Source organism: Coloeus monedula (assembly GCF_965178545.1).
Source record: "Coloeus monedula genome assembly, chromosome: 7".
NCBI lineage: Eukaryota > Metazoa > Chordata > Aves > Passeriformes > Corvidae > Coloeus > Coloeus monedula.
The window spans coordinates 11,008,530-11,021,249 of record NC_138787.1 but is presented as its reverse complement, the minus strand read 5'-3'; the positions used below and the strand labels follow the sequence as shown (position 1 = coordinate 11,021,249).

General features: G+C 40.7%; 1 protein-coding gene across 1 annotated transcript in view; it reads left to right on the top strand.

Moving 5' to 3' along the window:
- Window positions 1-12,720, top strand: part of ANKRD44 (ankyrin repeat domain 44) — a gene marked incomplete at its 3' end in the record, with an annotated part of 125,673 nt that overhangs the window by 49,705 nt on the left and 63,248 nt on the right. The window contains exon 2 of the mRNA XM_082285101.1: window positions 9,939-10,022. Coding sequence (XP_082141227.1) covers window positions 9,939-10,022 — 84 coding nt within the window. The remainder of the gene's footprint in view (window positions 1-9,938; window positions 10,023-12,720) is intronic.

The following is a 12,720-nucleotide window of genomic DNA, read 5'->3' as shown; positions in this document are numbered from 1 at the left end:
GGTGCTGCACATGCAAGGCTAGCTTTTCTCAGATATGGAGATGTGTCTGATGCATGGGATTGAGTGTGATGAAGGGAAGGCTCACACTGAGTCTCAAAACTGTGACAGTGGTCCCACAGATAGCTTGCAGGCTTTTCACAGGGTATCCAGACAAAGCTGTTCATAACTTGCAATGGTAACTTGTTGGAAGAAAGAGTGTAATAGCTCATTATAACTCTCCAGCTCATCCTTCTGTTTAATTTGTGTCTGTACAAAGTAATTTTGACACTGCTGGATTTGTCACAGTCAGATGCATCATGCTCTGAAGACACTGAATTGTTTTCTGAAGTGAAGACAATTTTGAAACCTTTTTAAATTTCCATTTAATTTCTTTGGCCTGGCTGTCTGACATTGCACTCATCAGCAAAGCTTGATTTTTTTTTTTTTTTTTTTTTTCCTGTCAGCTTTGATAGTTTGGTTGAGGTTGAGAACGAGGATGTTATCAGGATATGTTGAATCAAGCTAACTTTGCTAATCCGTTCCAGATTCAAAATAGAGGTAAAACATCTGCTTTGGTTGTTGAGCAGAACTCTATGCCAACTGTAGCATGTCTAATGCAAAGAAAGAGATGAAGTGGTGTTATGAACTGATCTTCATGTTCACACATAGTTACTCTGCTATTAATGGAAATAACCCTGTCATCAGCCTCAGTAGTTAAACATTTTTAATCTGAATTTTATATCAGCTATGCAGAAGGCAAATATCAGTGACTAAAATCTGCAAAGGATTTTAATATTTTATGAAAACAGTAATAACTGACTGTGGTGCTCTTCAAGAGCACTGTGAGCTCCATGACCACTAAGAGAAATCAGGAAACATCAACGTTAGTCTTTAATGTCTTTTCAAGTATATTAGACTCTGGCTGTGTAGGAGAAGGTGAGTTGGGAGATTTTCTGAGTTTTTCTGGAGCTGGCAGGAGGGTGGCTGTGGGGGTGGCAGCTGCTGACCAGAGGAGTGAGCTGTGCTGTAGCGCGTAGGAGACAGGCAGTGGTGAGGCTGTGTGTGTGATGTGCAACACAAGGGGAACCTGAGCAAGATCCACTTGTAATATAATTGTAAGACTGAGCAAATCAGGTATTTCAGGTTTTGCTCAAGTCCCTAAATGTCTTTTCCCTCCCTAATGTTGTTTTCATGCTCCTGGAGGTTTGCTATTGTCTGAGGCTTGGTTTAGATACACATGACAGCAGGGCCTTCAAAGTGTTGCAGGTTACTGTTAAGAGGAAGATGAGGTTCAGGAATACGTGAGATTGTGACTGTAAAATGTATCTGTCCTTAAGAGAAACTCTGTGTGTAGCTCATGTGAAAAAAACAAACCCCATAGCTGAAATTACCTTCTGATGAGTGAACGAGATGGGATCCGAAATCCTGCTGGAGTCCTGCCACGTGTTAGTGTGCTTCTACCCAAGACACTAAACTCCCCTTGAACTTTTGGAAAAATATATTTTTATTGATTTCTGCTGTAGCTTATCCTTTTTGCATTAACCTTTATCTTCATGTAAGTGTGGTGTGAATTTTGTTTGGCCTCCTTTGCTTTCATATGTTCAATCCTTTGCCTACTGAAGCCTGCAGAAAAGAATACCTTTGACTTTCAGTGATTGTTGGACTAGATCTATTTTTGAAATAAAGTCTTCTGCACTTCACAGTTTGTAACTCAGCCAAATTGGTAACCAGTGTCCTGGTTCATGTTGGCCTTAATGGAGCAGAGATGCATCCTCCTTGCATGTAGCCATTCAAGCTCTGTATGTCTTGGATGTGGAAAAGAGATTAATTCTTTTAGTAACAACCTTTTATGTATTGCAAATAGTTCTCATTTTTCCTTTAAATTGTCTTCTGTATATGCTGACTAGCTCTGATCTGTTTAGATTTTCCCTGTTTTAGAGCTCTGTTTGGGTCTTCAAGTCAAGCGGTACCCTAAAACTAAACATCTCACTGCAGCCACAGCCTAAGCAGTACTGAGCAGTGTGGAAGGACTACTGAGTGCTTTGCAAGTCACAATCCTATTTTAAGTCTCTTCCTCTTTCAGAACATTGTTCAGTTACATTCAGTTAGTAAACTGCAGTCCCAAATTCTTTCTTACACAGAACTGCTGTGTAACAACCCTGGATTTCTCACTAACAGGCATGCTGTGTTCTCCTCCATACTGAACAGTGTCCTACTCTTCCTCCAGCCTAGCTGTTTGTACAATTTGTCAAGGTGGTTATAAATTCTGATCTTGCCCTCCAATGTCCTTGTGTAGTCTGTTGTAGTTCCGAAGTATCTGCAAATTTATTATGGCACTCTCTGTTTCATAGCTGCCTTCTTTGTGTGTACAGTAACATAAAACAGACCCCGTTAGCCAGCGGAAGTGCTGATCTTACTAAGCAAGATGTTACAGGATCAGATACCACTTTATAGTTCCCTAAATCAGGACTAATTTTCTAAAAATGAAAGGGTTTTTATTAGTGTGTGTGATGAGTATCAATGCATGCTCCATATATCAGATAGAGCACTTAATTACAGCTAGACTGGACTATTATTCTGTCCTGCTGAGTGTCCAGGCTGCCAGATGAAAGGCAGGTCTTGCTGTGCTGCTGCACTGAAGGAGGACTATGGAAAGGTTTTTATAAGCCAGCTGCAGTGTGCATAGCAGCCCTTGCACACGCTTGCCTTGGCAAGGAAGAGGGGTAAGTCATGGTTTCATAAGTGATAAACTGAAGGAAGATAAACTTGCAGCATTTCCGTTTCTTTCTTTCTTCTTCTGTTTGGTTGCCATTGCTGCTGGTAGAGTTGGGTGAGGGCAGGATATCAGCAGTCTCCAGAGGATGTGAACTGAACGGAGGAGATGTCTCAGGTTAAGTTGACCCAGCTGCATGAACCCCTTCAGCCCTCAGAGCATTCCCCCCTCCACACAGATTTGGCTTTAATTGTCTTTTTTCTTTTCTCTCTTGGGGAATTTAACACCTAAACAATTGGTTAAAAAAAAAAAATTGCTTGAAATGTGTTTGAAGACAACTGAGCAGGAAATGAAGCTTTTGACAGGGTTGATGTTTTTCAAGTGAGTTTCTCCCCTAAGAGCTTTATTCTGAAATCTCTAGTGAGGAGCAGATGTGTCACTGGGGTTGCTGTTGCTCTGTTCTGTTGCCGGTGGTTTCATTTCTCTTGAGGTTCATAACCTCACGCTGCCTTGGCCACCTCTCAGCTGTGCTTCTGGTGGGGACAATGAGCAGCGCTCTTCAGAGAGCAGGTGGTGTAACATGGCACAGGGCCTCTCACTTGGGAGTTTGCTTCAGCTGATTTACACCAGCTGGAATTTATGCCCCCAGAGATTTTACTCACTGCTATGCTCTTGTTCAGAAACACGGCCTTGGTACCAGGACTTCTTCCCTGCTTCTGACTAAATGATTGATGGATTATGGGGGAGGGGGAAAAAAAAAAGACAAAAGCTCTGGGAAATAGAGTATAGATATGACAAGAAGTGCTCAAATGGATAAGTGCTGCAGCACATGCTGCTGAGAACGTATAAAAGGAATTGGATCCTTTTTTTGGTACTGCCATGACAATCCCATGACTGTTATTTAATGGTGTCACTGGTATGTCTGTTGTGAGATATTACACAACACACAGTTTGTATCAAGATAAAATCCCAAGAAACTTTGAATAAACAAATTCAGGGTACTGTTAGATTGATTATCTTCAATCTTTGTAGGTATTCCAACAAATCTTATTATGCTGTCTGTGACAGACTTTCTTCTACTAAAATGGGTAACAAATGCTGGTGAATATAACAAATGTTATGCTACTATGTTTATTTTTGACTCCTTTAAAAAAGCTTTCTTATTTTAACTAGTCTGCATCGTGCTGAGTCTTTGTCTCCACTTGATTAATATAATTTCAGGACAGTATTTATTAACTAATTTTCTGATCTGATCTGGAGGCACTTAAAAAAACCCCCACCAACCCCCAATCCCAAATGCCAAAACTAAAACGAAACCCTAGCACTTAAATCAAGACCAGTGGACAGCCTCCAGTAATGAGAATGAGAGAAAGGACACTGGGCAAGGTGAATTAAAGAGTCTTAGCTCTTTTTCTTTTTAGAAGTGATCTAAATTTAACTGGCCAAGAGTTATTTTGGTGTTTTTAACTGATAAGTTCAATGAAACGTAGGCAACTTCACAGCACTTTCAGTGCGTAGAGGAATTTCAGGATTCCAGGAATGGCAGGATGTAACCTTCACTTCACCTGGAAACATAAGCAATTCTTGGGGCAGTTGATAGGCTTCCTAATGAAAAATGGGAGGCAGCCAAAATCTGGAGCTAAGCTAACACCAGAAATAGATCTGCCAGAGGCTTGTTTTGCAGTGTCTAGAACATATCACAAATCGTGCGAACAGAAATTCTGGGCTGGGTCCACCATTGCACAAGCAGGGTCAGTCCTGACTGTTTTCCTTTTTAAGTATTGTGAAAGCTCGACTAAATGAATGTTGTGTTAAAGTTTCAGCTGTCTCAATATGCTGTTTTCTTTCCTTCCTTCTCACTTTCTCAAAATACAAGTGTTTATTTGGTAGCGTGTATTTACAATTAAAGGCATTAAAGTGTGCATCACCCAAGGACTCCAGCTCCCCTACTCCAGCAGCTTGGAAATGGGGCAGCAGAGAGAGAGCAAGGTTTAAATCTCCAGGAAAAGGCAAGTAGGAGAGGGGGAAAAGGCTGAGCACAGAGAGGACCATGCAGGGAGCAGTGAGGAGGCTGGGGTTTAGCTGGTTTATTCTTGTTGCTTCACAAGGTGTGTGCTTCTGGGAAAGTGTAGTGAAGTGTAGTCTGGTTTGCACATCACTTACTAAATGATTATTTGTGATTATGTTTAATTATAGAATCAGATCTATTGTGTTCTCTATCTGGCCAGAGACAGGGAGTTTTGTGGGTGGGGTGTAAGCAAAAGCCATCACGGCTTTGGTGAGTGGGAGCAGAGAGCCAGAAGCCTGTGGGAGCACTGCCTGGGTTTCCAATCCCAAGCCCAGTTTGTTTTTGCAAAGGCTGAGCTGGTCTTGGAGGGGAAATCATTTAAAAGCAGGTGATGCAGGATGTGTTGTGACAGCTCTGCTCCCTTTTCAGGGTTGAGCCATGCTCTAAGCAGTTCAGGTCATTCTTTTCCAAACCTAATGTAAGCCATGTTCAAAACAAGATCCTTAATGGAAGGTGTTTCTCAGCTTATCATCAGACAATCTTGTTTCAGACTGCTACCACTTCAGCCCCTTTCCAGTGATCATACTTTTCCCTTCCTCCTTCATTACAGCTATTGTACATCATTAGGGAACTTGGAGTTTTGGAAAATGTACTTGTTCACCTAAGGCTGAGGATGTGATTTTTCCCATGCAGAAGGGTGTTTTGGTAGACTGTAATTCCAGCCTCCAAACCTGGTCAGTAGCAGATACCAGGCACTCAGCAGAATTCAGCTGGGGGGATGGGATGCAAGTCCTACCCTGGGCCATGCTGCCCCAAGGCTTTGCAGTCTGCACCAGCTGCCTGGCTGTCCAGCAGAGCAAGGCTGGAGCTGCTCTGTTTCTGTAGCTGTCTGTGATTGTCATATAGTTAGCAATGTACACCAGCCATGAAACTCAGGTTTTTGTAGTGTTATCAGCAATGACAATATCTGGTGATCATGTTAGAATCGCTGTATTCCAACTAATTCTGCACCAAATGTTTCTGTAAATGTTCAAGTCTTTGTTTGGGAAGCCACTGTGGGAAAGGCTGAGTGCATGCCTAAGTGGGAACTACCTACGGACCATGTTAGCATTGCATGAATTATTCAAATATTTGTGAGCAATTACTTAGGAACCTCTTCTGCCTTCCTGAGAGGGGAAAAAGCACCAAGCACACTGAACATTGTTTGTACCACACTGATTGTCCTTGCAGACATCTTCTCCTGCTGCCCTGGGTGCCATTCAGTATGTGTCCCTTAGGGTTAAACCATACTGGGAATCACAGGTGTGTGCTGGGGAATTTTCCATTTGGTCACTGAGCATTTTTTGGTGTTTTGATGAAGTTGCCATTCATCATTTGAATGAAAGCATTGGAGGGAGAGGCTTTTGGCTGTGGGCTTGTGTTGTCCAGGCAAAGGCAGACATCCCCCTCCAGCTCCTCTTTCTTTTAAAAGTTACGTACAAAGTTGCTATTGAAGCTAAACATATGCTCTGTTTAGAGTTTATATATAATTTTTTACCTATTCTCAGGAGAGCATAACAGCAAATGAAGCAGTGATCAATTCTCCACTGCCCCTGTGTGCCCTGTGCTGTTGATGTGAAGTCCTTTTTATGGTCTGAAGGACAAACACAAAAGCCTGAGGCTTTGGAGAAGCTGTTATAAATGACATGGATAGAAATGGGGGCCATTACAGGAAAAACCAACACTTCTTGCGATAACACTTAAATGCCCATTACATCCCTCTAAGCAACTTAGAGCACAGCAGGGCAGCGAGTTAGAAAGCCATTGGTCCAGGGAAAGTGTCAGAGCACAGTTGCATCCTTTAAATGCTGGCCTAAAAACAGCATAAAGATCTCTCAGCTTGGGAGTGCCACTGTCACGCAGAGTTTTTTTTTAGTTTTGGGAGTGTTGACTTGTGGTTTTTTGAATACCTCTGTGTGTCATATAAGTTTGTTGGTCCTTGAGCATTGGAACACAGTGGAACAAATTGAAATAAATAGCACTGTGTAGGCATGCATGCTGTCCTTGCTGCAGAGGATTGATGTGCAATCCTTCAATCACTGGGCTAGTCTGCAATAAATGGAAGGACATAATAAGACAGAATGAAATGAATTGAAAACTTTTTTCTCTGCCTTATTTGAAATGTTGCAGCATCCAGGGTATTTATTGATCTGCTCGGTATGAATGTCCTAAGTGCATTTACTCACTTAACAATGCTGTTAGTTTGTCATAATGCTTCCAGGGAACCAGTACACCCCATTTACAGATTTGATTCTCCCCACTGGCCTTGCAGTAGCTTGGACAAGTGTTCCTTAGGAGTCACTCATTAAAAATCTGTAATTGCTCTGGAACACCTCTTAGCAGCCATCCAAGGGCATTCTTCTCCAAATACCAGCTCTGTGAAAGCACTTTTCTATCAGAAGCCAGTATATAGAAATTCCTACAACAGGAATGCACCCTTTGAATTAACAAATTAAGAGCGAACTTCTTTTTGTATTTACCCAGCAATTCATTCATAAAACACAGTAAAAAGCTAACCCCTGATGCAAGGGAAATAGACTACAAGGCCTGTTAAAAATTATCGGTATTGAGTAATTTCTGTACATGGAACTGTAGAAATACTAAGCATCAGGGAAATGCACTCTAAGAATTAAGAGAAATCCAGTTAATGGCTGTTCACTAATACAGACTTGTAAGTTAAAACAGCATTTCAGATATTCGTGTGCTGTATATTCAGAGGGAGAAAGTCCTAAACTAAAATTAGGAGGAGGAGTAGCCTTTTTGCTTTGACCAGTGGAAGGAAATAGATGTATGTGATGTGACATTGCAAACAACCTTGTAATCTTGATTAGCGGGAGTACCTTCAGAAAAATAAGAGGTGTTTGGCAAAACACTGTCAGAATCAATACCACTTTGAAATGATTGTGTGTCTTGCTACATCGTCTTGCTAGTTACATGAATACATGGACATATCCAAGTGTTTAGTCCAGGAACTTGATGTAATGCAATTAGAACTAATAAATAAAGCATCAGTATATAACTTCACTCACAGGAACAAATGGTAGTCTATTATATCAGATGGGCATGGGAGTTGATCATCCTTTCCCTGTCTGCCTCCACCTCCTGTCAAACAAAATCTGACTTAAATAAGTCCTTGTTAGTGAGTCAGGATATCTAAAATCAAGGCAAAACGTTCGACATATGTCACAGTTACTCGCTACTCAACAAAAATACTAACTTTGCTAGGAGGTTCAACACCTGCTTTGGACATAGTAATTAAAATGATACTTGAGACAATCCACTTAAATGCTTCATCTCATCTGGAATCAGAGACTTGCCAGTGCCCCTTGGTAATAGTTAGATCTATGGAGGAGAATTTCCCAGTGTTGAACTTTTTCTCTTGGAATGGCTTGTTGGCTCTGTGGAATCCAGCTGATCCACAGGACATTTTTCCATGTGGGTTTAAGCTCTCTTGCTGAAATAATCATTGTGCCTTCAGTTCAACAAGTTAATTTTACCTGGTGGGTTGAAGTCCAGCTTGTGATTGCCCCATATTCAGTAAAGATAGCAATATGTTGCCACACTGGAAGGAATCTGCAGACACAATTTTATTTTTACTAAAATGCTTGTTACAGCACAAAGTAAAGAACACTAATAAAACTTGTTAATAAGTTTCATAGTAACTGTGTAGAAGAAGTAACATAGAAAGGTTTTTGTTAGCTGCTGGAGTTTATTTTCAGAAAAAAATGTGAACACTCCCAACTGAAATTCTCTTTAAGAATTTGGAAGCTGCAGAGAGCTGAGCTGATGAAACAGTTGTTCATCATTCCAAAACCCTGCACCCTTGCTTAATTCTAATAATAGTTATACATAATCTGCTCTGTGCTTGTGCTTTTTTTGCCTTCATTATAAGAGTTTAACAACTTTTGAATTTGAAGACTTTTAAAGCAAAATATTTCTGTTAATGAAATAACCCATTAACGATGTCATAAGTTTTAGAAATGATTTCCAAAAATACACTATCCTTTGATAATTAAGAAGGATCATTATCTACCCTTCAGGAATTAAAATTTAAAAAAAACTTAGAAATGTATTTTCCACATTAGAATAAGAAAAGATAGGGAGAAAATGGTATTTTCTTTGTCCCTTCAGCCTGTTTTGTGAATTTTGAGATAGTCTGTTTACAAGAGAGTTAAGTTCTGTAGAATCTCAAGAACTTTTGTGGTTTTATGTGCTTAAGTAGTCATGCATGCTTCCATTTTACAGGATTATTTTAGATTCTGGTGATTGCATGGCACCACAGGCTCTTTTTTGCCAGTAAGACCATGAGGCAACAAGGAGTGAGATTGTGGGGAGCGAGACTGAGGGGAGCACACACTGCCTTGAGGAGGGTGCTGGTGAAAGTGGAACCTGTTTCAACTATGTGCTTTATGGGATAGAGGGATCATTGTGAATTGTCCCCTTCTTTTCCTGAGTCTTCAGCAGCAAGGTTTATCTTCTTTTGGTACAGTGTGCTGCCAGCTTGGTTACTAGCTCAGATATTTGCTGCCAAGGTGGTCGGAAGGACTGAAGGCACCAGCTCTGGCCGAGTAGCGGAGCGGTGAGCACATGCAGAGCTCCCTCCTGAGAGGAGCGAGCACGGCACATTGTTTCTCCTGTGGGCCTGATTATTTATTTCTGCATTCTGATTCATAATAGCATAATAACAGACTTGAGACAATAAGATAATTATTTCGCTTCTTGGGTGGTTAAAATTAACTGTGCTCATTGCGTATTTATTCAGTAAAAAAATACAAGTTGTTTAGTAATTGCCCAGAAATTCATTATCTGCATAATGTTCTGTTTCTAAATGTGCATTGCATGACCATTAATCTGTGCCAAGAGCAAGCATGCAGCACTATCTGATGTAATTAGTTTTCCCCTTACATGCCAGGGAGAACATCTGGGCTAATTGTGTGTTGTTGACAAAAGTTGCCATTCTAATGGGGGTCCCTGTTTGTGCACGCACACGCTCATTATAGTACAAACATGCTCATGATTTCAGTTTATCCTCAAGAAAACTGATAGCTCTTACTCATGAGATACTCCTGGTGGTTTGGTGCTGGGGTCACACCATGTCTCTGGGCAGCTTTAGCAAATGTTGGCAGGAGAAAAATGCTCTCAGTTTAAACAGAAAGTAAACAAACCTGTAATGCTGCTTCTTCTGTTTTCTTTTTCCAGCCGCCACTGGTCCAGGCAATTTTCAGTGGTGATCCAGAAGAGATACGGATGTTGATCTACAAAACTGAGGATGTCAACGCCTTGGTATGTGACTTGACGTGTTGTGTACCATGCTTATGGACTGTGGCAATGACAGTATTAAAAATGTCCTCAGTAATTAACTCATAACAGAATGGAAATGATTGGGAAGTTAGAGTTTTGGGGCTTCAGTGATATCCTAATTAGGAGTCTGATATATAATTGTCTCTAGCAGGTGACTTTAAATTTTCTAAGTGTATGGTAATTATTCCAAATGTGAAGGTCAGTCAGGGACATTGTTTTTTCTCTTACTGAGAAAATGAATGAAAACAGCTGAAAATTGCATATTTTTACTCTCTGTAGGGTTTCCTTTTATGAAGAGTCTTTGCAGATCAGGAGCTGTTATGCATTTGACTCTGCTTGAACTAAAGCTTCACTATAATTCTCAGCAATGAGAGTAAGGAAACAGAATCTTGGCCACAATTTGCCCACAAAGGAATTACTGTTTTGCAGACAGGCTTATTCTAGCCAGAATGGTAAGCAGCTGTAAAATAGTAGTAGTTGAGTGCTTTGGCAGTGAAAAAAATCTCCATTTCAACTTGGTCTTTTTTGCCGAAATTGGGGTGGTTTTTTGCCCTTCTTTGATTTTAACTTAAATCTGTACTCTTAGAAATAGGTCCTGCCAGTCCTGACTACGACCTGTGGCCTCTCAAAGTGGTGAGAATAGAAAGCAGGAGCAGAATGATGATTTCCAGGTGTTTCCTGGACTTTTGAATGAACCTTCCTTTTCTTCATGTCTTTCTGTGACATAAACCCATCAGTTTATTCATCGCTGACTCCAGCAGCTGGTCTGCTATAGTCTTGGCACTGCAGCTTTTGCAGGTAGTGGGGTCCAACCGTCTGGTTCAGAGCTGCCAAAAGGAACTGGACAGGTGATCCTTCAGATCTGGCTGACTGGGGCTCCACTCCATTTGCTGTCCAGTAGAAGGAAAAAGACTTGCTGCTGTTTCAAATCTGATCCAAGACCTTGATGTTAAACTTTCCATGTGATTATCAGTACCTGATTGCTTTCTTCAAAGTTCCTAAAAGTGCTTCTTTAAAGAATCATCTCCCTTGAGTTTCCTCCTTCTTGGTTTTTGCTGATGATCTTAATAAACCAAAGGAAAAAACCAAACCCAACCAAACAAAACCCCTTCAGCAAACTAGATGAACACTACAGTCCTAAAATTTCCTCTGTATTTCACATTGGATTTTCAAAATAGCATTTTGTGTACAAGGTTTTCGTGGCCTGCTCCAATGTTCTTCTATCCTTTGGCTGCAAGTGTGTTAGTGATGGTTGCTAGGGAGATGCTCTCAGCTGTCAGGTGCAAGATTAGATGAGGAATATGTTTTGCAGATGAGTACCGTAGTACTAAATAGAAAAAGTCATTGAATGGTTTTGCCCAAAATATTATTTACAATGCTCAAAATCCACCCAAGAATGCTTTGCCTCAACAGCTTTTTTGTCAGGAGAAAAATGCAAAGCAGTTCTTTGACAGAGAATTAGAAAAATATTGGTCAACACAAACTCTGAAGATTGTGTTCTGAATAGTGACTGCAGGGAAGTGTCAATTGCTTAAACTATCACTAAAGAAAGATGAAAATAATTCCCCCTCATTGTGCTGTGAGCTGGCAATTTGCATCACATGCTTATGTTTCTATTTTAAGGGTGTTTTTAATTACTTCCATGTTAGTGTTTGGTTGCTCACATGAGAGGAAACTCTGACACTGTTTGGCAGAGATTTGTCCTTTGTTGATCATTTTGGTTGGCTGTGTTAACACTGGAATAGTTCAAATATAGGTAGGACAGGGATACAAAATAAAAGTCTGGTTTTGCAGCAAGCTTTGGGAATTTTTGAAGTTTAAAAAATTGGGGTTTTTTTAATCTCCATCAAGAGAAGTATTTGGAAGACAGAAGAAAAAGTGCATGGAGAAACAACACAAAATTAGGAATGCATGTGCATACTTCCCAAGAGAAAATTAATCTCAGGAAAGAGTTTGGAGGAAATCAGAAGTTTAGAATATTACTCTTTTTTTTTTTTTTGGTCTGCTAAAATAATTAGTAACTTCCCAGGCCAAGGATGTGTTTGTTGATGGAAATGGCTACATTCTGGGTACTGCTCTAACTGTGACTTCTATTTTGCAACAGTGAAATCTGCTTGGATTACAAGTGTGGTTTTAGTTCATTCTGCCACTGTAATTGTCACTTTGACCTCTCCAGTCCCTACCTGTGCTCTGGGGGCATGCAATGCTGCTTGTGCATCCTGAGGGCACGGGCTCTGTTATATTTCACTGGCAATGAGCAATTCCCTACCCCTGGGTACTGAATACACGCTGTGTCCATGGGAAGTGTGGTCTACCTGTGGGCAGCATTCAGCCGCCTGTTTTTTCAGGACATTTGTGATGTCACTTGGACAATCCAGACTGCCAGATTAGTTGCAGGTAGACATCTTCTAGGCTTGCTGTTTGGTACATTCAGAAGTAGCAGGGTAATCATGCTATGTGTATGTAGATGGGGATTTTTTGGGGCACTGTTTTTACTTAGGGAAGAGTGGGAGAGAATGACTCCCAGAATCTAGGGATTAATCTGCATGCAGTTGTAACCCCTTCTTATTTGGGATTCATAATACATGTGCTTACATCTGTGAAGTCCAGTTCTTATGTTAAATGTTACAAATCAAAATCCTTCCTGTGAAATTTCCATTTTCCTCTCAGTCTTCTCGTT